The sequence below is a fragment of the Neolamprologus multifasciatus genome, chromosome 11 (genome assembly GCF_963576455.1).
Source record: "Neolamprologus multifasciatus chromosome 11, fNeoMul1.2, whole genome shotgun sequence".
Lineage (NCBI taxonomy): Eukaryota > Metazoa > Chordata > Actinopteri > Cichliformes > Cichlidae > Neolamprologus > Neolamprologus multifasciatus.
In genome coordinates, this window is record NC_140449.1 from 20,051,008 (window position 1) to 20,078,639 (window position 27,632).

General features: G+C 40.8%; 3 protein-coding genes across 5 annotated transcripts; 1 reads left to right on the plus strand and 2 right to left on the minus strand.

The window, feature by feature from the left end:
- Positions 1-212: 212 nt before the first annotated feature.
- osgin2 (oxidative stress induced growth inhibitor family member 2) lies at positions 213-11,973 on the plus strand. 3 transcript variants are annotated; one of them, XM_085176084.1, is made up of 6 exons: positions 213-665; positions 2,846-2,938; positions 3,409-3,545; positions 3,656-3,847; positions 3,936-4,027; positions 4,123-11,973. In XM_085176084.1, exons 2-6 carry the CDS (start codon positions 2,872-2,874, stop codon positions 5,303-5,305), a joined length of 1,671 nt encoding a protein of 556 aa, XP_085032210.1. In that variant the 5' UTR covers positions 213-665; positions 2,846-2,871; the 3' UTR covers positions 5,306-11,973. The 3 variants fall into 3 exon arrangements, with proteins under 3 accessions (XP_085032210.1, XP_085032211.1, XP_085032209.1); XM_085176085.1 differs by having other exon boundaries at positions 213-460; XM_085176083.1 differs by lacking the exon at positions 213-665 and having other exon boundaries at positions 1,629-2,938.
- nbn (nibrin) lies at positions 9,372-21,330 on the minus strand. Its single transcript, XM_085176080.1, has 17 exons — positions 21,204-21,330; positions 20,311-20,432; positions 18,721-18,842; positions 18,024-18,183; positions 17,837-17,940; positions 17,639-17,756; positions 16,253-16,443; positions 16,067-16,161; positions 15,827-15,959; positions 15,533-15,741; positions 15,029-15,197; positions 14,053-14,698; positions 13,833-13,922; positions 12,955-13,095; positions 12,447-12,560; positions 12,312-12,361; positions 9,372-9,694 (listed from the first exon to the last, which is right to left on the minus strand). Exons 1-17 carry the CDS (start codon positions 21,232-21,234, stop codon positions 9,661-9,663), a joined length of 2,529 nt encoding a protein of 842 aa, XP_085032206.1. The 5' UTR covers positions 21,235-21,330; the 3' UTR covers positions 9,372-9,660.
- Positions 21,331-21,955: 625 nt separating this feature from the next.
- Positions 21,956-23,540, minus strand: LOC146508271 (prostate-associated microseminoprotein-like). The gene is made up of 4 exons (XM_085176094.1): positions 23,331-23,540; positions 23,128-23,235; positions 22,532-22,640; positions 21,956-22,394 (listed from the first exon to the last, which is right to left on the minus strand). The coding sequence occupies exons 2-4, from the start codon at positions 23,231-23,233 to the stop codon at positions 22,220-22,222; spliced, it is 390 nt and encodes a 129-aa protein (XP_085032220.1). The 5' UTR covers positions 23,234-23,235; positions 23,331-23,540; the 3' UTR covers positions 21,956-22,219.
- Between the last annotated feature and the right edge of the window lie 4,092 nt (positions 23,541-27,632).

Genomic DNA, 27,632 nt, shown 5'->3' on the forward strand with positions numbered 1-27,632 from the left:
CCTTTAAAACTTCAAGAAAATGCAAGTTTCTAACCAAAATCGTCCCATTCTCAATAAAATAAAATAAAAATTCAAATTGAAAACGCCAGATTTGATATTTAAGTCCTTAAATAATAAAGACAGACTATAATATGCAGCTGTAGCAGGGCTCACTGTGTCTGTCCTACATTTGAGCAGTGCACGTCTTATAAATAAAACTGTTCTCTCAGGTAAGCCCACCTAGCGGGCAGCAGTGTCGGCGGAGCTGCGAGGACGCTGAGAGAGATGCTCTGATCTTCCCCCGTGAGCGCGCTCGCGCCCGGCGGTGCAGAGATGCGCATGTGACGACGAAAACGGAGACGCAGTTTCTCTCTTTCACACTCTGCCACCAAGGCACACAGAAGATCTCCCCCCTCAGTGGACATTTGCACATCGATCAGATCTGCATACACCAGGTCTGCTCGGATTTAACCTCGCGGAGGTAAGGCTGTGTGTGTGCGTGCCTGTTCGTGTGTCTGTGTGTGTGTGTGATGACGAAAGAGAGGTTGGCTTATTATCTCTCACAAGACCCCAGACAGCTGGGTAGGTCCTCCCACCGGTGTCTGGCTATTTATACGATTTGAAACGCTGCCGTGGGTCGTGATAACTGGACGAGACCGGGAGATACTGACACACATCACAGCTCGGTAAGAGATCCTGTTACTGAGTGATGCGGATGGCCGCATGTGTGTGTTTGACCTAAATTATGCAATGACGGTGTAATAGCGGCTGTAGCATGTGCTCGTTGAGATTCAGTGGACGCAGGCTTCCCGGAGTCAGCGGTGTAGTGGAAGATATAACGCTGCTGGTCCATGAGGATGGTGTTTGGGATCGGGTACCAGACTGCTGCATCATTCTTTCCATCCTTTAGCGCGTGCTGCAGCATCATTCCCGGATACCGTGTATAACCAGCCCGGCCCTGTTTTGAATTTAATCTAATTTTCTTAAGTGAGATGCAGACTGGTCCGTGCAAAATGATCTCCAGTTGCAAAGAGGAGGGTGTAGTTAAACCTGCTGTGAGACGGAGTGTACACATAAGGGTTTATACACACTAATATTTCTTAGCATGCTTTTCATTTAACTTCAAATAGGTTCATTCCTGTGAAGCTGTAAAGGCTTAACACAAAGTTTCAGTTGTTTGTGGTAGGTAGCTAACAGTACATCGTGCACCATGTTCTAGAAAAGTATGGTGCGTCCTACAAGCTGGCAAACGCGCACATGTAGGCGCGTACACGGGCTGGAAGAGAGTAAAACAAACCCCAAAAGGATGAAGCGCACTAACACCTGGGGTGTATTATTATTATCGTCACATTTAAACTATGACTTGTGCTGTCGAGGTTTCACTGAACTTAAAACGGCGTTTTTGGATTATCCGAACTGGGTTTTTTGTTTGTTTGTTTTTGCGCACTGAATGACATTATACCTGATCACAAAGATACAGTAAATGCAGCCCACAGATCTAGCTTCATGATTTGCTCATGATGCATCATGAGCTGCTGTGGCATCATGTAGAAATTATAGAGCACAGGTGCTCTGTGAGCCCTTGGAAGGGGCTTTTTACATTTTTTTTGTCCAGTTTCTGTACAATTCTGATTTCTGATTTCATCTGTAGATGAAATCAAACATAAATCCACTGTGGGATAACATAAGCACTGGTTTATGGGTGAAATTTCAAACAAAAGAAAACAACTACACACACGGGTGTTTTTGTTTTGTCAGATCAACCAGGGGCCTGAACAGTATCAGTCTGCCAACTGGGGGCATGGATACGGTATGCAATGTGTGGAATCTCGTTGCTTTTATTGAAGAGGGTAAATAAGCCGACAACCAAAGACAACTGGTTGGTTTACAGACACAGGTCAGACAGGGGGGAGGGAGAGAGGGGGAGACTGGAAGTGAGTCAGATTGTATGGGCGACGGGGAGTTTTAAGGGACATGTGCCAGACTTTTGGGATGTACAAAGGCAGTGTGGGCACTGTTTTGGTTGGTATGAAAGTGGGGCAAGTGGGCACTGGTTTGCTGTAGCCGTTGGGTAATGTTTTGGCGGGAGTGAGCGTGAGTGTGTATATTGGGGTGGAGGTGGGGGGGCTATGAGAGGAGCGGGTGTTCTGATGATTTGATCTGTCAGCATGCCAGGACCACATTCTCATCCTGCTGCCATTGAAAGGGGAGGTAAAGACATAAACAGGCCCAGTGGGATTAGGGCCCACTCGGAGGAGTGATCAGGGGGGATTTGCTGCCCGGCGGGCACACAATGGCACTGTCGCGTAACACACAAACACACAGTACACATGCTCAACGGCTACATTTCACAACAGACCCAGGCCTACATAAATCTGATTAGAAGTCCCTTTTGTCTGGAAAGCAGTACCGGGGTTAACAGAGGCTAGCTCTGCCCCGGGCCATGTGCGGTAGGACGTGGGGTTTGTGGACACGGCGGGACGGCCCCAAAAACTGGGGGCATGCTGTGTTGTGGCGGGGTGTTTCCACGTGTGTGAAGCCCCAGACAGACAGGGAGGGCCATAGCTGTGCGTGAAAGCACAATAACAGGATGAATAAAGCCCCCCCCCCCCACCAGTGTGTGTTTCTGAGTCAGCTGATGATGGTCGACGGAGACAGGATCTAAGCTAACATAAGACAACAACAACTCCAACAGACAAAAAGACAGTAAGCTGGTTTGAACCTGTTCAAATAATTTGACCCAGAAACATGGAAACAGTGGGACAAAGAACAAATGAGGCTCTGCTTTTAGTTGACTACTGAATGGACGCAGCTACAGGAATTTCTAGAACTTTCTTCACATTTCTGTTATTCCTGTCCTCCTCAGTGCCGGCTCTGGCCCAGGCTGCAGCCATGCCTCTCCTGGAAGAGACCACTCTGCCACAAGAGCACCCACCCACCGTCCCTGTGGTCATCATAGGTAAACCTTTTGCCTGACCTTTCACTGGTTTAACATAACTAATACATCCTTCAATCCTGCACACATTTTAAAGCACAAATCAATAGTTGGGAAAATCAGGACAAGATGCTCTTCACAGAAGACAGAAAAGAGAATAGGGAGGTCCTGTGTGAGGATCATTCCTTTTTTGTAAATGCAACAAGATGAAAAACTCAAGCAATATAGTTGTTTTTTGTATGATAAGTATTGCTGGAGCTTTAACCTCTTCACATGTACTTTGAACCACTGAGTAGGAACAATAAGAAAGGTTTTGTGGCCAGTTCATCTATTTCTGTGTCATGTGCACCTTCTTCCATAAACGTCTAGATGTTCATTGCAGGTTTGAAAACTGCTTAAAAAAGCACAAATTTCAACCTAACATGTATTATATATCACCTTGTGCCTCTTTGCAATGCTATCCTGTAATTTCCCAAATGTGGATTTATGTTTAGGCAACGGGCCATCGGGTATTTGTTTGTCCTACCTGCTGAGTGGATACAAGCCGTACTTAGACCCAGCAACTGTCCACCCAAACCCAATATTATACAGGAAACTACAGGACACCAAGCATCTACCCATTACCGAACAGGTAAAAAAACAAAGCAACTACCAATCCTTGCTTATTTAAAAATGGCCAAAGTCAGTCTGGTACCTCATAGGCATGACTTTCCTCATTTATTTATTTATTTTTTTTTACAGGATCTGGAATATCTGAGTGAAGGTCTTGAGGGGAGGTCAAGTAATCCGGTGGCTGTGCTTTTCGACACACTCCTGCATCCTAATGCTGACTTTGGCTACAAATTCCCTTCTGTCCTTCAGTGGAGGAGGGATAAGCAGCAACACATCCCACATCTGGTTCTGGGCAGGGGGACACCTGGGGGTGCTTGGCATGTAAGTAACAAACTTTGATCTTGATTTAAAGTCAGCCATTTTGTTTTCACCTGTCTAATCTATGGCGTTCCCTCTCTCATCACTTCAGGCAATGGAAGGCTCCATGCTGACTATTAGTCTTGGCATCTGGATGGAGCTCCCCGGGGTCAACTACAAAGACTTGACCAATGGGAAACGCAGGTAATGACAGAGGAGAAGGTTTACAGCAACGATATGGCTCAAGCTTCAGTTCGGTTCTGTACAATTGCTCCTCTTTGTCTCTGTTGTTGCTCTAGGGATGTAACCAGTGACAGAGCCACACCAGAGGAGATCTCATCCTATTACTGTAACTATGTAAAGCTAAAGGGTCTTCAAAAGAACTTTGTTGACAACACCTACGTGACCTCCATCCAGAAACTCTACCGGGGGCATGATGGAAAAGGTCTTGAAAACGGTCACACTCATCAAGGAGATGGAGGGGTGGGAGATGGAGTGAATGAGAGCTTTGAGGGAAATGGAAAAGTGTGCGTAATGAGTGGAGGAGGGGGGGCTCTCTGGGAAGTAAGGGGATACCAGCAGGTGCAGAACGACACTCATGTCCCTTTCTGCCTGTTTGCTGAAAATGTAGTCCTGGCCACCGGTGCTTCCGACTCACCAGTTCGACTGGGAGTAGAGGGGGAGGATCTGCCTTTTGTGTTCCACAGTATCTCAGACCTAGGCTTGGCAGTTAGCCAGAGGAAACTGGATAAGAACTCCGATCCCGTTCTAATCGTAGGTGCTGGTTTAAGCGCTGCCGATGCAGTTCTGTGTGCTTGCAACAGCAACATTCGAGTGTTGCATGTTTTTCGCAAGAGAATTGACGACTCAGACCTAATCTTTAAGCAGCTTCCCAAGACACTGTACCCAGAGTACCACAAAGTCTACAACATGATGTGCTCTCAGGCTTACACAAACGTGGCTCCCTCTTCTGTTTCTAACAGACCCCAGGCAGTTAGTATTGCCTCTTCAGTATGTGCCAAGATGTGCCCAAAGCCTCAGCTTGCTGCGGGTAATGTGGCTGGTAACGCTAGTATTAACCTGTTTCCTGACTACACAAGTTTCCCCGAACACTGTGTGGTGTCCTTCCAGTCTGACATGAAGTGTTTGCTGCAGGGAAACAACTCCCTCAAGGCATTCAAGATCTCCATGGTCCTGGTTCTGATTGGGACCAACCCAGACTTATTTTTCTTGAAGGGGCAAGGCCAGTACCTGGGTCAGGATCCAACAAGACCCATCTCCTGCAAGCAAAATCCAATAGATATCGACCCCTACACTTTCGAGTGCACCAAGGAGCCAGGTCTGTTTGCCATGGGCCCACTGGTGGGAGACAACTTTGTTCGCTTTTTGAAGGGTGGCGCGTTAGGCATCGCCTCCTGTCTGCTGAAGAGACTCAAGAAGAAAGGGAAGCTCATCAGCAACGGAGGGAACAACATAATGTGAAAACACGATGAGGAAAAGAGTTTGACACGTTGATCTTAGGGCACACATTTCAAACCCTTTTACCATGATATAAAAGGTGAGGAGAAACTTTTAATATATTTTCTTCATTAATGCAGTGTTTTCTCATCAAAGCTAAAGCATTTCTACAACTTTTTAAGACCAAAAAAGACAATGGTTGTACTTTAATTTGTTTCTAACGAAACAAAAGACAACTTTCAAGAGTCTTGTCTGACTTCATGTGAAGTCCCCATATGTCCAAGCTACTGTGTGCCAACGTTTTCTAGTCAGTCTGTAACCTCATAACTGAACAGGACCTTACACTCATCAGGGTTATTTATTCATTCACCATGTGTCTTCAATTCATCTACTAACAATGCTTAACTCGATGTTGTATCATGCTTTAAATCTTTTTAGCTTAGCCTATAGGGAAAACTAAAAAATTAAGGACACTTGTTAATTCCCATCCAACTTACTGATGTAAGTGATGGTTTTGTGGTCCGACTTACAAAACCTACAAACTGGAATTCAGCCACAAGTAGTGCTTGTTCTATGACACGCTGTAACCCAACAGTTTCATGGCTACAGTCACACTAGGGAAAATAGAAATGTATTGCGACTATCTGCAATGAACTTGCAATTGTGTTGCCTTTGAGATGGTTGCTTTGAAAATGGGGACCAGGTCTGCAACTACTCACAATCAGCTGGTGTGTTCAAAGCAACTTTGTGAGTGACCGAGCCAATCTGGGATCAGTTTGGGTCAAGAAGGAAATCATGCGCAATTTGTTTGTGATAATACAGAGATAAACTGTGAAAAATTGGTGAAAGACTCAAATCTGTTGCCACAAAAATATTTATTCTCATTCTGGATGGTGGTGCCATCCAGAACGAGAATCTGTTGGGGCTTTGGAGGTGTTGGCATCATATCAGGGCTCTCCAAATTATCCAATGCAGGGTGTGAAATATGGGGGAAAAAAACTGAGGGGAATGTTTTGGGGGTTTTTTCAATGAAAAATAATCCAGGAACCACCTATTTACTCTGAACCCTGTCAGAGTATTTATTATTTATTTATACCTGTCGATGTAATTTAGTGAATTGAGAACTTAAAACACCACATGGCAACCTGCGCAGCCACCTTGCTAGAAGTTTAGTATGTTCAACACTCAGCCTCTGGGTCTCCACTTGGTTGCTGACAGAAAAATAATTAAACCCAATCACCGGTGACCACAGATTTTTCCTTGTTGTAATGAGGTTGCCATCATATTTTTACTCTAGTGTGACTGAGGCTTCAGAAATTCTAATGTTCCTGATTGTTGAGCCTGCTACGGGAGTTTCTGCTTTTAGCTGCTATTGCAGGTAGTTGGAGCTGATAAATTTGACCTGTTGCTTCAGTTATACTGCTACTCCAAGGTTTTCTATGCAAATCTAAAGTAGATCTGAATGCATTCTTGCACACCCACTGCTAATTTTACTGTTTGGACTCAAATATCATGGAAAAACTTTATTAAAAGCTCATTCTGGTGTTTCACATTTTTCTCCTTTTTAAGTATTGTCAAAGTCAGTGTGTGAAACACCTCAGCCAAAAACTAACATTTTTATTTTTGTTTAGATGCACGCTTCCTATCTTTACTCAGAGAATTATTTAAGAAAAAAAAATCACTGAATAGGAAAAAAATAAGAAACACCAGTATGAGTCTTTAACTTTACCCTTGAAAATAAATGGCAATTATATATTATTAATTCAAATCTCACTAAAAGAGTAATGAGTCTCGCCTTGATAATGCATTTCTTCAAATACCAGAATTACAATACTTACTGCACTTTTAAAAAATAAATCTGGGCAGAATAAACACTAGCTTATCCTAATCTAAACCCATATGGAGCTAAAGAGCTTTAAAACTGCAGAATACACACTTTTACAGTTATACCAAATTTAATCCATTTGCATTTATGTAATTTGATAATGGTATTTTAAAGGGCTAAAAAGCCCACTACATAATCTCATATCAGGATTTAATACTGAGCTATCATTATATTAATTTAATAGATTTTTACTAATGGCGTGAAACATGATCCACCTAACAGGTCAAATATTCACTGCCGTTTTCCTAAATTGTATTGACATGTAGAGCTATACTGTTTTGTAAAGCTCTACTTTTATACGTCTACATGGTACAATCAAACAGTTGCACATATTTCAATTTTAATTTTTATTTATATAGCGCCAAATTACAACAAAAGTCACCTCAAGGCTTTATATTGTAAGGTAGACCCTACAATAGAGAAAAACCCAAGAATCATATGACCCCCTATGAGCAAGCACTTTGGCGACAGTGGGAAGGAAAAACTCCCTTTTAACAGGAAGAAACCTCTGGCAGAACCAGGCTCAGGGAGGGGGCGGGGCCATCTGCCGTGACCAGTTGGGGTGGGCTCATAAGCAACAACAACAAAATAAAGATCTCTCCTTCAAGATCCTCTTCTTGCACATCTCCAGGGCGCTGTTTTTAAATATTTTCTTGAGAGTCCAAAGTCTGTGATTTCACGAAGCTTCAAAATCTCTGTTTAAACCAACTTTACTCATGTCTGAGTACAATCCTGCAGATGTCACTGTAGAGTCCATAGTTTCCAAGCTCAGAAGTAGAGCACCAGGTGAGGCGTGAGACCCGAAGCATGCAAACCCAAACCCCAAGTTTTTGTCAGAAAGAAGAAGATTATTCACAAAAACTACTAAAAATTATTTATTAACAAAATTGACACCGCTACAAAGCGACCTAAAAATAACGTCAAACTGACAGCAGCCCAGCGGTGCACAGGAAGTTAACCTTGAAGGGGGATATATACCAAATTTAAGTCAAGCAAGCATTTTGATTTTTACAAGCGCAGTCCTAGAACTTTTTGATTGCACCTCATGTCTGCCCATTTCATTACACTATCACAGTAAACAGCCATGACTGTTTTGTTAAGTGCCAAATAAGAGAAAGGTTATTAAAAAGTGACCGTAGCAATCAATTTTTAATTCCTGTTTTTAATTGAATCCCTGTCTGAATAATGTGCATGAATATTTTTTTTTTGCCGCTCACGCACAGCTCATGCTTTCTTTACTGTGATGTGATGTTTTGATCTTTTTTGCCCCCCTTCAGTACAAAATAAATCAGTGTCGGGGGCAATGCTTTACTAAATAAGATGTAACGTAGTCATATTACTTTTTCCACTAACAGAATAGATTAAAGTGGTACTGTTTTGACACTCATATAACAGTTAACTAGTGAAAATGTTGATACTTGTGTTCCACCTGAGTTATACCCTTGAACTATTTTCATGTACTTGGACTACTGTTTTGATATAAATATTAAATATATGCATGCAGGCATGAACGTTTGCCTAGCAGCAGCTGCTGAGCTAACAGACAGTAAAGTGCTACGAGGACAGATGCGAGAAGAGTGAATTTAAGGACGACACAGGGGGCTGAATGACTCAAAAATGGAGATTACTGTCTTTGCTTAAAGAGAAAAATATGAGGCTGTTACATCAAGGTAAGACACACCTGATCATAGCTTCTAAAGCAACAAGATTATTCATATTTTCTGTTCAGACTTGTATGGATTTTGAAAGGTAACTTAGGAATCAAAAACTTAAGCTATGTAACCTTATTGTTATTTCAAATTGTGTTTGAAGGCAGTCTCCTGACTACTTTTGCCACACTGTAGCCCACTACAAAAAAAACAAAAACAAGTTCTGTTATTGCACAATTCATGCTGAATGCCAAATTAACCCTTAACTTATAAGCCACACTATCTGTGATTATGTGGGGGCAGGTAGGATTTAGTTATCTGCACAGAAAGGCCAACAAATGCTTGGCACGAGGACTCTTTATCTGAACAGCCTCAGATCTGGTAAAGTGCCTGCGAGGTCGGCTCTCTAGAGATCGCTTAAGAAACGGTAACACTTGAATCCCTCTGGAGTTTCTACTGTAGTTCTGCTAAAACCAGGGAACACATTGGGTCTTAAACTTCAAAGTGAAGGAAAAGCTGCTTTCAGCATGTAGAGTTTTGAAGCTCAACTGAAGCATTTTTAATGTTTTGTATGCCATGTTTTTTATTATTGACAAATAAAAACTGGGAAAAAAAACCCTCTGAACATGCGACTATTTTTTTGGTTACATTACTTCTGTCAGTGGCTTAATTAGACGAGCTAAAAAAAAACAAAAAACAGAACAGGAACAGCAACCAAAACAATGACTTACAAATGAAATACAAACATAAAGAGATACATGAAGTTAGAGTCCTTCCACACAGGGCTGATACTTCCTGTACCTCTGAAATGAATCCCCTCTGGAGGATGTTGAAACGAAGGCATTTCATCTTCTCTTGCTTAGTTTGGTGGGGTTGTACCTAAAGACACACACACAAAAAGGACAATCTCAGTACGGGCTTTTAACATTCCTCATGCATCACTCCTCAATGTCCTAAGAGGCATTTTGAACAAACAATAAAAAACAGCCCAAATTAGCCCTGTAAAACGGGGACAATGTTTGAACAGCTCAAAGCAAACAAGCTCCCAATAAACCACGTCTGGAAACTTGGTTTAGACGTTGAAAAAAAAGTACTGGACTGTTTTCTTAGCAGCAGAGTCTGTTCCCTGACTACGCATGACTGACTGAGCATGACTCAGTGATCAAACAACTCAGCCTTGACACACACACAAAATCAATCTCAGACGGTCTCTTTTCTGCTTAGTCAAAGAAAACACGCCAGCGCCGGCTTACATCACCCGTTACCCAGGCAACGGTGGTGACGAAACAATCTCTAGGTTCTGACTGGTTAAGCTGGAGCTGCTGAAGCCCCGTATCCATAATTCTCGGCTAATTATGTCTTGTGCTCCTGAGTGTAGCAGCTGAGGCTTCGTAGAACCTTTGGAGTATTTTTACCTCCCAGGCTGTCATGGATGAGAGCAAACAGCTCTTCTATGAGAGACAGAGATGTGAAGGTTTCACTTGAATGACAACGGGGTCAACAATTACTGGGAAAGGATTTGGAGCTTTTTGTAGGAACTGTTAGGAAGTATTATCCAGTGTGAATCCATTTCACCTGCTTTGGTGCACATTAAACTAACAAGAGGTGCACAGGAGAGGCAACAAGAAAACCTCTAAAAAGCAACATCCATGCATCCTCCTGGCATCATTTGGACCACCAGTTTGGTCACAAACATGCACATGAGTAGCTCCCTGGAGTTGAGTTGTGCTTGACTATAGACTGAAACAGGACTCTTCATGGATAGTAAGACACAACAAAGAACATAGTTTTCAAGGAAACTTTTATCTTTCTAAGCAGATTTTAAAATGCATCACGTTTTCTTGTGCCTTTACTGAAATTGTGTTTACTTGCTGTATCATTTGTTGGTTTGAAAATGCTTCTGAGGCAAGACAGCAGCACGAGCTAGTAAGCTGTTGGGAATTGCATTACCAAGCTTAGAAAGCATTTATAGGGACCATAGATGGAGTAAGGCAAATAACGTTGTGAAGGATGTGAGGCATCCCCCCCGCCCCTTTAAACTACTACCATCTGCACGGCCCTGTTGTCCCTCCTAAATAAATCTGGCTTTTATTCCTCAACGCATCAAACTTTTGAACATGAGCAACTCATAAGTTGCCCAGTTGCTCCAGTGAAACATAATTTACATATAATTTCTTAGGAAATGATTGCTTAGATGTGCTTTGTGTTTTCATATGGTACAATTTTTCAAGGCTGATTTCATTTAAAATATAAATGATGTAAATTCTATTTTGTGTTTACCCTATTTTTGATAAAGTCAACACGTTAGTGTGATTGTGTGTACAGTGTCTATTTATGTCTGTCTCCACGTTGGGTGAGTGCTGAGTAATTGCATACCAGATCATGAGGATGGGAATGGATGTTCGTATCTGTGTGTGCCTGTTTGTCTGTGTCTATATGTCAGGTCGGGTATCAAACGCCACCTCTCTGGGGACATCTCAGGCCCTCCATGGTATGGAGGCCTATCTCCCCCAACCACTCCCCCTGCCAGTGGCAGACGCCCTCAGACATCGGTGCATTAGTGGTTCTTTGTGTCCAGGGATGGGCATCCAGGTACACACCGGCTCACTCCTGGTGGCTGTAGGGATGGGTACCGGTATCCGGTGCCATTACGGCACCAGTTCTGACATAAACGGTAGTAACCAGAGCAGCGCACATTTCGGTGCTTTATTTCGGTGCTTTTTTTTCCTGAGATGTCATACACTTTGGATTCTAGCCAATCATTTTACCTTTCTGAGGATAGTAGGCGGGCCCAGGTACGTACGTTCTTTTAGAGCAGAGCTACAGATTAAAAAAGCCCAAGGCGAAGCGGTCAAAAGTCTGGCTGTACTTCACAGCAAAAGATGATAATGTCTGTTTGTTTTGTTGGTTTTTGCTTTTTGCCATTTATCACTGTCCCACTTCCCCGCTCTTTTTCTTTCCCTCTCTCTTTCTCCCGTTTCTTTTCCCCAGTCAAATCTGTCCCGTGTTCAGCAAATGAAAATAAAATAAACAATAAAAGCAAAGGTGAATCAAATAGACCAATACGGCAAGGCTGGGATGGTCCATTTGGTAAAGTAAATCCGTTGGGCATCTTTCTTTGCCTTTAGACAACAATTCTGATGGCAAAAGAACCAAACGGGACAGGCAAAAAAAAAAAAAAAAAAAAAAAAAAAAGTCAGCACGTTAGTGTTTGACTTGTTCCGAGTTTTACACGGGTTTCCCTTAGATCGGGTCCAAAGTTTGAGAACCCTGGTGAGCTGGCCTGTCCCTTTTGTTGTCAGACATCAGGTCACAAAAAACAAGCAAAGCTAACAATATACTAAATCTGTATGACAAACCGAAGAAGCGGCCAAAATAAAATTGTCAAAGCTGAACCGTGGCACAGAAGGCATAGATGCGTTTTAAGGACACTGTAAAGGAATAACAAGGTTACTTCATGTGGTCTCGTTACAGATTATTAGATCCCATTTCTCACCTAAAGAGATCATCTCCTATGGTCTCGTCCCTCCTGCTCTGTTGCTCCTCCTGAGACAGACAAAAATTCATTCAATTCAAAGTCATAAATCAAAGAATAGAACAAATAATAAACAAATAAGAGGGGCAACAGCACCTCAGCTGCATCTTTCAGCCATTCATCCAGATCAGAGTTCTTGCCCCGGTTGTGAACCAGCAGATCAGATCCTCCAATAATGTGATGAAAGCCCTCCGAGCCCGGCACACGACTCTGTGTCACAGACAAAAACAAAAAACAAAAACACGGACGTGGTCTTTGTCGGGTCTTAAAGTCAAATTAGAATATCTGATAAACTCAGAAAAACATATCTTTAAAAATAAAGGAAATTTTATAAAGAAGATTAACTGATTATGCAAAAATACTTAAAACAATTAAAAATCTTTTATTTTTAAACTTTTACTTCATATCTTAAAATGTGAGTGTGTGTGTGTTTTTTTTTAACTTACCCAGGGGGTGACACGTATTGTTGGATGGAAAACTGAATTAACTGAATAATTTATTTAATGACTTATTTTACATTTGAAATGAGCCTCTGCTGTGTGTGTGTGTGTGTGAGTGTGTGTGAGTGTGTGTGCACGGTGTGCGTGAGTCATCACCGGCTGACCTTGCGGAAACATTTGAAGTTCTTCATGTGGCCATTGCCCTGCATCTGGTTTTGCTTGGCTTTGGGCGGAGCTGCCACGGTGAGAGACTTAAACTCCACCAACAGCAGCTTCTTAGGAAGGTCTTCATCGATCTTTGACTCCTGCAACAACGCACTTCTGTCAGGCAGGCTTCTTTCTAAGATATTTATATGATATCAAACAGCAGCTAAAACAGAAACACAGTGCTCAGGCTATATGCAGTATGAACCCTGAAAAGCTTAGGCTAAACTACCAACGCCTGGATGACAGACAGCTTCAAATAAAGGCCATGCATGCTCCAATGCGATTTCTAAAATGCTGCAATATACCGAGTATTGCAATAAGATATTTTTATGATTTATCACCTCTTTTCAACAGCAAATTATGTCCTAAAAGTTCAACTTTATCAATATCTGGTTTATTCAATAAGATAAAGTTATCTCACTTCAGCATCACTGTCACTAAAACCCGCCATATCAATCTGCTGTCTGATTTTTACTCATGTGACTGGACCACGAGTTAGCTCTGAATTATTATTGTCCTGCTAAGTGTTGGGCATTTTTCAGTTGAGCTGATTACATGGGTTGAAGCCTCTTGTTTGTAGTTCACTCAGTGTTTTAATATATTTCATAAAATATCGATATTTGGTGGCCCTGTATCGATACAATATCACCACGCAAAATATCACGATACTACATCGTATCAGGTTGTTTTTTTACCCCACCCCTACCCGATAGGAGATTCATTAAATACACAGACTGTTAATATAGTCACATATATAAAGCTTAAAATATTTCTTCTACTAGAAATGAGCAAGAAAACTAAGCTTGGTCTTCAGGAGGAAAAGAGAACAACTCACTTGGACTTCCTGTTTGATCACAACTGGTTTCAGAGAGCTTTTAATCTCTTCTTTAGGCTGAAGAATATCTGCATTGAGTAGTTCTAAATCCTAAAAAGAAGGTGGAAACTGAGAAATAATCATTCTCAAACATAGCTGGGTTATAGTTGAGTATACTGATGTAGTTTCAGCTTCAGCTGTCTGCAGACTGAATTACAGACAGTAAATCATCTTTCCTCACCTCAATGAAGGACACATCATCTTCTTCAAAAGGAATCACATCTTTACTCGTACTGGCTGATGACATTTCTTCTAGTTTACTCGACCCACGATTAGCCGTTGTGTAGTCAGCTGGGTCAGCTGGCTCTGTCTTAATATGGACAGCGTGCTGTTCAGATCGCTGGCTGCTCTTCTGCAAACTTGATTCTTTCTCCGAACCTGCCTGTGGCCTTTGATTGGTTATCCCATTTTTCTCTAGGTGGACCCGTTGCCTCTTGCTCGAAGACTCCGCAGTATTTAAAACTTGTTTCTGTTTAGCTGAACTGTGCTCCGGTTTTGCTTGCTGGTCTTGATTAATTGAGGGTTGCTCATTAAAGCAGTCCATATCTTCAGACATAATGGACTCCAGTTCCTCCATCTGTATCACATCTTCCATCTCCTTCCTCTTTCTACTCTGTGGTTCCTCTGAGCGAGCCTCTGACCGTCCTGCGAACAAATCAGCTGCTGACCCGAGTGGAGTCTGGGACACAGTAGCAGGGCCTCTTTGTGTAAGTGGGGGGATTTCTTCAGACATGGCCGGGGTGTGTGGTGCCCGAGCAGTGACGGATGATGCTAGTGCAGGTCGCTTTGGCTCTGACGTGACAGCTGAGGGCTCGTCCTCCAAATGCCTGGATGAGAGGATAAAATAGAGAGAGATGGGCAGAAATAGATAAAGGTTTTTTCTTTAACTGGTTTCAATTACATAATTTATATTAAAGTAAATATATATATATATATATATATATATATATATATATGAAAAAGATTATTTTCATGTGGTACTACTTCCTCTTTATTCCAGTATGACAGAGATTAGTTTGCAAAGATCTGAAGTGTCATAATTTAAGATCCCATGAGAGAAAACAGTCACACATTTGTCTTCAAAACTTTAAAAAAAAATCTAAACAGTGTGATTTCCTGCTATGGGTTTTCTTTTTCAATCCTAAACACAGATTTACCTTTTCTTGCTGGCTGGCTGAAAGAAAGTGGTCAGAGTCGACTGTTTCTGCGGAGAAGCTTGTGAAGAGATTTTTGGTTTCTGAGGAGACTGCTTCGGAGGGAAAGTCTTGGTGCCACTGTTAGTCTTAGGAGCTGATGGCTGTGGTCTGATGTCAAAACCGTCTTCACCTGAAACAGAAAAACACTCATTTTTAAAAATAAAGATATTAGTAGAACAGGTATTAGGCTGGAACATGCATAGCTGTTGACAAGGTAGATGACTGACCATGAGGTCAAGGTCGCCATGTTTTAAACTCGTCAGAGATTTTTAGTCATTTCAAAATTCTATATCGTCTTGTTCTCGAGTTATCGTATTCACGGCACCCACAACAAAACCCTATACCTGCATTTTTTATGGTCGAGGAGTAAAAATACAACACGGGTGCTGGATTAGTCCTCTGTTAAGCTCAGACAATGTAAGAAAACTATCAATCGCTGTATTTCTGATTCACTCATGCAGCTACCTGCTAGCTTGGATTCAGACTTCTTCTTCTGTGATTCTGCGTTTGCTGCAGTGGTGAACGACGAGCTCATTGTTTCATCCACAATACACTGAGTGGTCGTTTTCTGAGCCACGAGGCTGGATACACGGAGCTGACTGGCATACTGGTGCGGCTTCCTCTCAGGCGTCTCCCCTACTGACGTCACCCCGGTGACCTCAGAAACCCGCATCCTAAAAACGCAAAAAAGTGAACTGAAACACCTCAGATGAAGAAGACGACTAAGGCAACGTTTTTGACGGGGACATCATGGTGAACCTCTGTGATGTCTCTGTGTTCGCTGCATGCGCCGTGATGTTCTGCGATGCTGCAGGTAACACGGTCTCATCCACAGCTACGCTCTGTGACAGCGAGGCGCTTGGGATTCTGGATGTCACTTTTGGTACAGAGTCTAAGACACAAAAAAGAAACAAAGCAATTCAAGGAAACATATAAGAAAACAAACAAATACAGAAAATATAGAAACTCTTGTGTGTTTTTTTTTGTTTGGTCAGCCACCTGAGTCTGAGCTTGAGGGATTGCAGTATTTTTCACAGGAAGCATAGATGGCAGCCAGACCGATTTCAGACTCTGTGATGACTCGAAGGCCTTTTCTGTGCCAGTGTTAAAAGGAGAAAGATTCAGAAATCATTCAGTGAACACAAACAAATGATCAACACCCTGCAGAACAAAGGAAGTGTGAACCTTTCAACGATGCTCTTCACAGAGTTTGCCCACTCTGTTGCGGAGGGAGACAGCAGAGTTTGGGAGGCACCTGTTGTAAAATCGACCACACAGCTCTGCGGAGACTCCAGCAGGTCACGAGGCAGGCTGCCCTCCTCCAGCAGCTGACTCCTGCCACCTCCAAAACTCACTGCCACACGAAGGCGCTTCAGCTGGAAACAGCACAGAAGAGCCGCATATTACACAAATAAACTACAGATAAACGTAGAAACATCAGTTTAACAAGGATGCCCCTCATGCCAAACTCTTGAGTGAATATCTGCCCAGAGATTGCTTTTGGCTCCTTTGAATTTCACCTTCACCTCCTCTGCCTCCTCAGACAAAAGCTCTTTTTGCCTGGTGAAGTTTCCATAGTTATTTCAATTGTTCCAGCATCCAGCACTTCAGCTACCTGGGGAAAGTTACCCAGAGCTACAGAGAAAACAAAAGCACTGTTTTCTGCTTTCATTGTGCGCACATGCCTTCAGTTTCCTGTGAGATTTCATCCCTGCTGCACAGCAAAGCAGATAAGCAGACAATCTAAATATGGACGGTGTCATATTTATTTACATTCTAATGATAATTTGAAGCCAAAAAGTTAGCTATTCAAAGCATGGATGCAACGTAGGTTGTATAAAGTTAACAAAAATATCACATTACAGTTAGCACAGTGTGCACGTCAAAAGAAAAACATGTAAAAAAGATAAAAAGATGAATCCATTAGGTCTTTAACCTCATTCATCTCACATAAGAGAAAAGGCCAAACAAGACAGCAGAGATAAGTTTATGTCCCTGATGAGGTTTTATAATGTGAAAATGCCCTGCGATGCACCAGAACTCACCTCATCTGCACAATCAGGTGTTTTTATTTATTTATCCATATATGATTTATCACAATGGGACTTAACCATAAATTCCACACAAGAAGTACTGAAGTATGCGCTAATGTCTTTGTTAAATATTAGGATGGATGGATCCATGCTTTCTTGTTATTTACACCAAATTCTGGTGCCTATATGCAGTGAGCTTCTGCAATGTTATTGTCTGATTAGTAAGTGTAGTAAGTAAGTGTAATAAGTGTATCTAATAAAGTGGCAGGTGAGTGTAAATTGTGATTAGATAAGAATTTGGTTTACTTTTTGCATTAGACTGTGTTAATACACATTTTAAATGAAAACATTTAGTTCTAGTTGGTGGGAATTTGTAGAATAAAAAAAATTCAGAAGTTTCCGTCAACCTTGCAAATGAAACCCAGTCATGTGAGAAAGAAGCAGAAGGCAGTTCAGTTACTGCCACCACAAGTCATGACAGACAATATAACTTGCAACCCTGAACTCTGTACAGCAATATCAAAAAAAGTTGCCTAACCTGTTTGGCGCTGAGGAAAATAAAGATCCGTCCACTGAAAAGCTGTTTGCGAAGTGGAACCGCTCCAAGATTAACATCGTCTTTATTCAAGCTGGGCTCATCGATCCCGGGAATGAAGCTTAAAAAACACAGAGAGAAGACGGCTTTGAGCTCAGCTTCAGCGTTACCGTGTATCCATGGGAATGGTTTGTACTGTACCCCTCGGCTTTAGGAGGCGGTAACTTCTGCTGAACAGCTCTGCTGAGCTCTGAGAAGAACTCTGGCTTCACGATGGGACAGCAGCACAGCAGAGCAGAAATGGTCTAATTAAGAAAAAAAACAAAACAAAAAAGTAACGAACAAACGTGTCACAGGAGCTAACAATGGTACAAAGTCGGGTCCTGACCTTAATGGTAACTTTAACAGAAGACATAACCAGGTGGGTGCAGTCCTGAGACCAGCTGCTGACCAGCTTTCCACCCAAAGCTAGCACGGCCTGAGAGAGCGACGCTTGGCCATCGTTGTCCAAACACGATGAACACACGACTGGCTGCAGATGAACCACACTAACACAAAGAGGACACGGTGATTGAAATACAACCAACCACAATCAGAACATTTTATTAATCCAAGAGAAAATTACGAGGTCACTGTTGCGCCAAGACAGTAAGAACAGCAACAAACAAGTACAAATAATAAATAATATGACAAAACAGCTCTCATAATAGTATAGCTAACCAAAGTTGAAACTGAGCTTGTTATTTTTTGTATGCATGCGCAGATAAAACAATCCTTTTAGAATTAGCTTTTGTAAAAGTTCTCAAAAAGTTGATTCTGTTCATCTGGATGTAGCGTTTTCAGTGGGGGAAACGTTTCATCACTCATCCAATTGACCTCTTCAGTCTCAGCTGACTGCAGGTTTCCCCAACCTTATAAACAGTACATTGCACAATGACTGAAACTAGCGCCACTGAATGAATAATGGGCTGGGAGGTCAGTTCCTTGATCATTAATATGCAAATTCTCATGACCATGAAACATTTCTCCCACAGAAAACGCTACGTCCAGAACAGAATCAACCTTACCATATCTCTTCTGCATACCTGAATTTGCTTTGAAAAACCCCAAAAGTCACTAAATCCCCTGATTTCAGGTTCACCGGTGTTGTAATCTGTTGGTTGTTGACAAATGTACCATACTTGGAGGTGTCTTTCAGAGTCAGCGTCTAAAAAGCAGAATACATGAGAGCAATCATCACATGCTCAATGTCTTTACTGAAGATCGGTCTCAGTATTGCTATCAGCGTTCATCATCTGACCAAACGTGTTGACTATGAGCCAGATTCCATCACTCCCATCACTTTTCTGATTAGATATTAATGTGAAATAATTAATGCATTCTTGAATTATGAATAAAACCATTTTTGGGAGGTCACGGTGACATCCAAGGGAGACAAAATGGCACAGAAGTTAAACTGTAATGAAAGTCAAGCTTTAATAGACATTTTTATCATTTTAGATATGTTTTATAGTCAAGCAGGTTTATGAATGTATCAATAAAAGGCATCAAGTTAACAGAAAGAGAAAGAAACAAATTCAGAAGCTTCTTAAGGCAAGCAACAAGAAACCACACAGATCTGGCAAGCCAAACAATCCATATTTGGCAGCTGATAAATACTGTGAGAGCTCCACGCGAGTCTCAGAAGAACAAAACAATGTGTGAGCATGTAGCAGTTTTTTAAAATTGCAATTAAAATGACATCATATGTGTTTTATTTTGCAAGTGCATCACTCAGCACAGCTTGCATAGCTTTTGGTAAAAACCAAATGGAGAATTTCTTAGACTGCACAACAATTACAGCTGAGTGGTGGCATAATTTACTACATTCAGGCGTAGTTATGTAGGAGTAGCGCAGCAACACCACCTTCTGTACCAAAGTGTCATCATGCAGGCAAATATTTCACTGGTGCTTCAAGGAATACCAAGAGGATTTTTACTGATGCTCTGGTAAACCAGGAAAAAGATAAAAAGGCACTAAAATGTCTTTGCTTCCTTAACATTACATATAATAAATAAGTCTCAGCACAAGCTGGATTAAAGTTTAGGAATAGGCCCTAAGGATAGATTTAAAATAGGCCGGTAAAGCAGATCTGAAACGACGGGGTAAACTCTGAGAAACGTTTGAACCCCTGGATTTGGGCTTCGTTAAATGCCTCTAAAAGCAAGATGTGAAGGAGGATGTTCACTTAAGGATTTAAAAACAAGTAATTAAATCTTAAAATTTATCAGAAAAATAACTGATAGTGTGTTCTTCCCAGTTGAAATGCAAGCTGCAGCATTTTGTAACAGCTGCAAAACTGCAACGGAAAACATTAAGACCAGCATCTACATTAGTCTAGCCTTGATCAAATAAAAGCATGCAAGATTTAAAGATTAAAGCTTGTCATAGCAGTAGCAGGGTTTGTGTTGTTACATACACCTCAAACGATGATTTAAACACCCTCAGCATATGAGCACATGGGGAGTAAAAAATGCACATTTAAAGCACAGGACAGCACAGCTGTATTTGATTGCAACAGATTTCACTTGTGTACCTAATAAAGTTACCACTGAGTGTGTATAAACTGTATATAAACACCACAACTGTTTGTTCTCTGTTCATACCACCTGATTCTTTCCCTGCCTTGTCTCACCTGCTCTGTAGCACTTAGGTGAGCGTGAGCCCTGCTGATAGACTGGTCACTCGGAAGAAGAATGTCACAATTCTTTCGGCCCACCACGTACGCTTTACCCGAGAGGAGATAGCAGGCTTCCGCTGTGAGTGACAGACGGCAGGTTAGTGATTTTCTTATCTTTTCTTTAACTTAAAAGTTATCCCCTTTTGAAGTTTTGCATCCAGGAATTTTTTAAGAAAATTGGAGATTTTATCTTGTAACAAACAAAACGTTATCGCAAAATGATCCAGACTCAGACATTCTTTATATCTTTGATATTTGTTTTCTGGGTAAAATCAAAAAATTTGGTTTTGTTTTGGGGTTTTTTTTTGTATAAATAACTGAGGGTCATGTGATAGAGCACATGACTGACAAAGTAGCGATCAAATCTTCTTCTACCTACAGGTTACCTGTGGTGTAAGAAGTTGTGCTCCTACTGTAAATCAATCCATACATAAATCTTATTAATTACACATTCAGGTCATTAATTAGAAAAAAGGTTTGAGTTTTTGACTTTGACTGCTGGAAACATATTCAGATCATTTGACGTCTTGTTTATAGTTGCTACCATTAATTTCAACTTGCCACAAGCTCATTTAGAACCAAAGCATCATATGTCGATACTTAGATAACACATTAACCTGTTTAGCAACATTAAATTAACACAGAGTATAAACACATGACAGCACAGCAAACATGCAGGCTAACGGGCTGCTAACCAGACAGGCCTCCTGTGTGAAATATGCTTTAAATGCTTTAATCTACTGTTTCTCAGATAGCTGCTAACTCCATCATCAAGGTGCTAACTTTGCCCGGCCTGCAGCGTCAGAAATAAAGCTTCTATAAAACGCCGTCATGACACGAAATGTTACCTCTAGGCTGCTGGGGCGTCAGTATCCACATCGTACTGCCCTCTTTTGCTTTGGCATATATCAAAACTAGCCGCAACTCAGAAATATTAACTCGCCGGACCGCTTCACCCTCGCCACTGTGTCGTCATAACTATGCGCCGCGCTTTCAAAATAAAAGTTCGAAAACTGCGTTTCACTCTCGAAAACTTTAAACGCTATCTGATAAAAAAAATTAGAGTAAAAGAAATAAAGAATTAGCTGTGCACATATACAGAGAGTGTCTCGTCTTGACCCACAGTGATCATAGAAGCACAAATCTAATGACTCCCATTAGCTGTTTCTACACCACAACCATACCGTACCTTAGAAAATTAGGAATTTGAATCAATAAATAAATTAAATATAAAATGCTGGAATAAGTGTGGAAATAACCATGGTTGACACACACACACACACACACACACACACACACACACACACACACACACACACACACACACACTATTTCTTAGTACTTTAGTGTAGTATAAACGTATACACTTACAGCTCAAAGTCCGAAATTCTATTTGCGATCCTTTATATTTTCAAAACACTGACCTCTCTTCAGTTGCCGACTTTTTCGTTTCAGGTACAGATGCTCTAAATACCAGTTAGAAAGCTAGAAAAGCCATTGTGCAGTTTATAAACACTATGGTTACAGTTAAGTGTTAGAAAATAACAAAGAAATATATTTATATAAAATAATGACACAGTAACAAATTTGAAAAAGCCATAAATCCGATATATTTGATTTTATTTGATCTTAAAAGGTAAACCAGACACATGTAACACATTTAAAGTTCAGTTCAATAACAAACGTCAAAATATTAAAATGACAAATATAATTATTAATATAATACGGCAAACAGATATGGAGGTAATTGCTTTTTTGTGTAAAATTGACTAATTTATGATAAACTAAAACCAATAATTTATTTAGTTATTCTTAATAAATATCACATTTTATCTATTGTTATCTTTGGTTTTATTTGCTGAATTCAAAATAAGGGATCGTTGTCAGATTTCCACGGCTGCCCTGCAGCTGTCCTGAGACGGCCTTGTCCCCAGAGGCACGGCAGTTTGTGATTGACTTTCATCACTGCAACGCTGGTGCAAGAATCTGGCTTACGGATGACCTCGCACCAATCTGGATAGTCCACAGGCTGAGATCCACTGCAGGAAAGATTTGTGTTTAGTTATTTAAGTTGTCAATGCCACATCAAAATACAGTCTGTGCTTGTTGTGTGCGTGTGTGTGTGTGTGTGTGTGTGTGTGTGTGTGTGTGTGTGTGTGTGTGTGTGTAAACTCACTGGTCACAGCATCCCACTCCGAAAGGCTCCATGCAAACACACTGGTAGCAGTCACTGGTGATCCAGCTTTCTCCTATCCCGTACATCTGTCCCATGTGTTCACAGGTCCCTTAAAGATGACAAACATGAGAAAGAGAAGTAGAAAATTAAATAAAACTCATTCCATGCCATTACATTCAAAATTTACGAGAATAAGTCCATATATTAAAAAAGTTCATCACAGCATTAAATTATATTTTAAAAAATGGCTAAATACATTTTTTTTTGCAGTTTTAGAAGTTAACTACACCAGAACAAAACAAAAACCACTTTAAATGCAGCTTTATCCCTCCACTGAATTACCTTCTCTCAGGTATAGATGCTCTGAATGTTTGTGTAAAGAAAACTGCAACCTCTTCATACTTTGTAGCTTATTACATTAGTATGCATCTGAAGCTTTTGAACCAATCCTGTTATAAAATGTGCATCTGATGAGTAACGACAGCACACATACTAAGTGGATGGAGACATTCAGAAAATGTTAGGTATGAGCACCCAAAAAAAAAAAGAAAAAGAAAAAAAGAAGTGTCTAATTGCATATGTAGGATATATGATACCTTTAGTGTTGAAGAAGCATTCGCCACTGCTGTACACAGAAAAGCATGGCACAGTGGCACTCAGGAAAGACAGTAGAGCCAGGAGCATACTTGCTGTGTTTGCCATTTCTGAAAATAGAAGAAGTGCAAAGGTTAAAGAAACACCATGAACACATCAGTCTGACTCAGGTTCATCAACTCAGTACTCAGGTTGATGCTCTCACTCAGGTTGAAGTTTCCAGCACTGTGTATAAAAATGTTCTGCTGCTGTATTGTCTCTCAGGTCTCCTCTGCGCGTCCTCCTTCTGTCATCCACCCTCTTCTTGCTTCTTCCTCCGTCTCCTCCTCAGTGCCCCTCCTGAACTGATGCACTCTCTCCTCCTGGTCTCTCTCTATTTATACTGCAGCAGCACGTTCCCCCCAACCCCCCCCCCCCCCTTTTTTATCAGAACACACTCACTTTCTACTTTCTTTGTCGCCATGTGTCCACAAACCTCCCACTCATTAATTACCAGCAGATGTTTACGCGCACATATACACCACACACACATTATATGCACACACAACAAGCACATTTGTTGCAGTGTTTGTCATTCCCCCTTGCACTGCTTTGCAGACAGTGCCCCAGAGTATACAGTGTGCACTCTTTCAGATAACATTTGTTTCACGGGGTGCCATTTGACCCTATCTGTAGATCGTGCTGATGACACCCTATATAGGATAACCAGGCTCTGGCCTATTGTCTAACATATGAGCAGCTACATGCGTGTGCATGAGCATAAACATAAACCTTTGACCCCGCTGCTAAAGAAGTAATATGAAAGGACAGGTTTGTTTCTTTATAGTTAAGGACTGATATTATATTTTAGCCTTCAAACAGAGATCTTGGCTGATTGTCTTTTGCTTACAAATGACTAATTTTAAAAGTCACTGAAGCATGTCGCTTGCTTTATTCAATTTCATGTCCTTTAATTAATGAATCATCATGGGAACAACATTAGTCCAAATAGGATTTCAAATGATTCAGTGAACTTTATCAAATTTTTCTTATAAAAGTCTCTTCGTGTGTGGTGTGCGTCATTGTCGGGTTTATTTTGGGAACACAAGAGACGACGCAACATCTAACAATATCTGAAGGCCGCCTGATTAAATTTGAGCTCATTATGTATTTTCTTCTTTGTTGTGGGCTGTGTTTGAAGAAGCCACCTTGAATCCTGTGATAGCATAAGCTCATATGCACACACACACACACACGCACACACACACTGCGATTTTTTTTTAACCCTCGTTCATCTGATCGGCCATTGGCTAGTCATATTTGATTTAAAGCATAGGAACAGTGTACGTGTGTGAGTGAGGCTTTGAGTGTTAGAGCTATATAAGAACCAATCTGTCTTGATGTCAGAAAAGTTTTGTTTAAAAAAACAAACAATTAGAGTCAATGTAATCCATTGTAATACACTTACACGTACTTACACGTTTACTAAAAGTAAACAGAGGTGTTAGTTCTGTTTGTCATAGAGAAAATCATTTTATTAAACCTGTCCCAGGAATGCACCCACAGCGAAGTACTGCCATGCTGAGTTAATGGGAATTCTCAAACTGGAAAAAGTGACATTTAGCTTACATGACTTTATTGAGGTATTGGTGACAGTTGATCCCAGTGGACTGGAATTTTTGTGCACTGTCTCATCATAGACTTATCATACAACAACATTTCTGCTGGTCGTTATGGGCGGGGGCTCTGCTTTATTGTGTTTGTCAGTTTGTTAAGTTTACCTTTAAAAATTTGAAGGGCGCAATAATCACAAAGTACGGTATGATTCGTTCATAGGGAACACGTCCATTATCTAATTGAAAACCTGCAAAATATAAAAAGAAATTAAAAAAGAAAGAATGAAAATAGGAGGTAACCATCTTTCCTACCGGCTCCACCAGTTTTGCATTTGGCACATTCCTTCCAGCCTAGTCATATAAGATGTTGCATAATAAAATGTCCTTTGAGGAATGCAGTGGGTGGACTCTTTGTTGAAGTCAAATTGCATGATAATACTATGTACAATGACAATAAAGGTTATCCTATTCTATTTTATGGGAAAGGATACTTAATAGTGAGACATTAAATAAAATAGAATTTCGCATAGCAGAAGAAAATGGGAAAAGAAAATATCCAGGAGAGCAGATGGGGAACCAGAATATTACCTAAAGTCCTTATATTTTGTTTAAATTTTTTTTTAATTGTTGAAATGTAATAAATAAATAAATAAATGATTGGAAGAATAAAGAGGAGGAAGTGAAAGATCTGACTTCTTCTCTGGTAAGACAAACACTGACAGCAACGCCTATTTGTTCATGAAGCAGGATGTTTCCATACAGTCAGATCCTCGTTTAAAGAGAACAAACAAAAAAACCCAAAAACAAACAATGCACGTCTTTACTGTGTCAGCTGTCTGTAACAAGATTGTAATTGTGTACTTGTGTACATGCCTGCATGTGTTTGAGAGAAAGAGTAGACAGACAGCTAAAGCCGATATTCACTCATTTTTTTTATTTGTGTCATTCAGAGTATAAAGAGATCCTTCTGAAGCTTAATCCTTTACGTATATATTTTAAAAATTTGCTATTTAAGAATTGCAATCATGTACTTGTAAAGATTTCCATTGGCACCATATTTATTTTGCAGAACGTCACACAGGCCTTTTTTCAGGGATGAAGCAAGGTTAGAAGTCAGTGCCGGACTCTGTAGGAATATGTCTGATATTTAGTTGACATTATAAAGCACAAGAACAACCGAATATCAAACATATCACACAGCTTCTGGCAAACCAGGAAGAATCCTGCAGGCTGGAAAAACCTGTTGCACAAAAGAGACATGAGGCAGTGAGGTAAAAAAAAAATTAGGAAGTGACAAACATCGCACAATCAGTCAGATTGTTTAAAGCTGAATTTAACTAACACCGACTTGAACAACCTTCTCCAGAAAGAAAAAGACAAACCAGAGGCCCAGAGGGCGAGGGAGCCAGAGATTGTGTTGGCATTTGAGATTAGCGTCTCTGTTAGCTTCAGGAAATACACAGTTGGTGCAAAGGCAAGAGAAACACTCTTGATAACAATGAAACACAAACAAAAATAAAGATACTCACTCATTCTCTCTATGCGCAGGTGGAGTCCCAGCATCCCATCAGCAGGTCCTTCACAACACTGGCATGCTGATTAATAAAAAGTAGAAAAATAATAAAAAAATGTGTCGAATGTGTGCGAGTCTGTGAGCCTGTCCCCAGTGGGACAGCATTTATATATATGCAGTCCCTTGATTTTGGGGGGGGGGGGGGACCACCAACATCCACTCTTTCAGTAACACACACTCTGTGTCCCATGTAATTAAAGGTATATTGATCAGCTGCTGTGGCCTGCAGTCTTTCCTCCCCACATTAGCTGGATCAATAGATGTAATGTTCATCCCACTGTGAGTACACACACACACACACACACACACACTGACATGAGTGCAGAGTCAAATAACACTCAGTTATTGCCTGTAGGGAGGACAAGCGTGAAATGTGACGGTCATTTCAGTAAAGTCACTGGTCGTATCTAAGATTATCTTTAAAAATATAAATATATTTAAAATAAATAAAACTTCTAAATTATGTTTGTTTGCATTGAACATGGTTACAGGAGGAAAATAAAATCCTTTAAAATGTGTTTTCCGTCATTATTACAACAATCGAGAGCATCTAAATGTGAGAGAAATACCCAATTTTATTGTATTAAGCAGAACTTTAAACAATATTGACTTAATTTCAAACTCCACATCAATTCAAAGGCAAAAAGTTGACTTTTACTTCAAAATGTGGACACTGCTTAGTGTCCATGGATCGACATTCATTAAATAGCTCTGTTATGTTTTCAATTGCTTGATATTTTTATTTTAATGTGAGAATGACTGTAAAGTTTAACCGATTCTGCTAGACTTGTGACATTGAGGCAGACTGAGGATTGACTCTAAAATCTCAGTGACCTCCAGCTGTCAGTGTGACCTCTGAATGTCAGGGTGGTTTGTTATAACTTCCACTTTGTGTTCGACGACTCTAACATGTACTGATTTCACGTCATCTGCTGCATGAATTGCCTGATAAAAATACACTTTTACCTGTGGTGAGTTGCAGTTTTTCTTTTTAATTTGAAAGCACTGGGTGAAGCTGAGAAGGTGGACATTTCTGTAGCTGGCATATATTTAATGTATATTTTTGCTCTAAACATAAAACAGTGTCATCACCTACAGAGAATCTGGCTATTTTTAACACAGGTGCATTCTTAATTGTACATTTCTGCTCATACACATCAAATCACACACTACAGTTTACGTTTATGACATCAGTCAGATTAAATGTCCCTTGCTGCCGCCTCTGTATCCTCTCCTGGTATGACGCCGACCTTGTCAGCCTATTGGGGCGGAATGATAGCCCCTCGATTGCCTAATTGTGAGCCTGGGGGAGTGATTTAATCTCCAGCAGATGGCTGGC

Bases quoted from the DNA above. Each gene is read 5' to 3' on its own strand.
- osgin2 (XM_085176083.1), top strand. From the start codon at position 2,782: ATGGACGCAGCTACAGGAATTTCTAGAACTTTCTTCACATTTCTGTTA. The intron at 3,546-3,655 runs GTAAAAAAACAA...TTTTTTTTACAG, and splicing joins ATCTACCCATTACCGAACAG to GATCTGGAATATCTGAGTGA. The intron at 3,848-3,935 runs GTAAGTAACAAA...TCATCACTTCAG, and splicing joins CACCTGGGGGTGCTTGGCAT to GCAATGGAAGGCTCCATGCT.
- nbn (XM_085176080.1), bottom strand. From the start codon at position 21,234: ATGTGGATACTGACGCCCCAGCAGCCTAGAG. The intron at 20,433-21,203 runs GTAACATTTCGT...TGTCACTCACAG, and splicing joins GACGCCCCAGCAGCCTAGAG to CGGAAGCCTGCTATCTCCTC. The intron at 18,184-18,720 runs GTATGCAGAAGA...TCTTTGTGTTAG, and splicing joins GTTTTTCAAAGCAAATTCAG to TGTGGTTCATCTGCAGCCAG.
- LOC146508271 (XM_085176094.1), bottom strand. From the start codon at position 23,233: ATGGCAAACACAGCAAGTATGCTCCTGGCTCTACTGTCTTTCCTGAGT. The intron at 22,641-23,127 runs GTATCATATATC...GTCATCTTTAAG, and splicing joins ATGCTTCTTCAACACTAAAG to GGACCTGTGAACACATGGGA. The intron at 22,395-22,531 runs GTGAGTTTACAC...TCTTTCCTGCAG, and splicing joins GGAGTGGGATGCTGTGACCA to TGGATCTCAGCCTGTGGACT.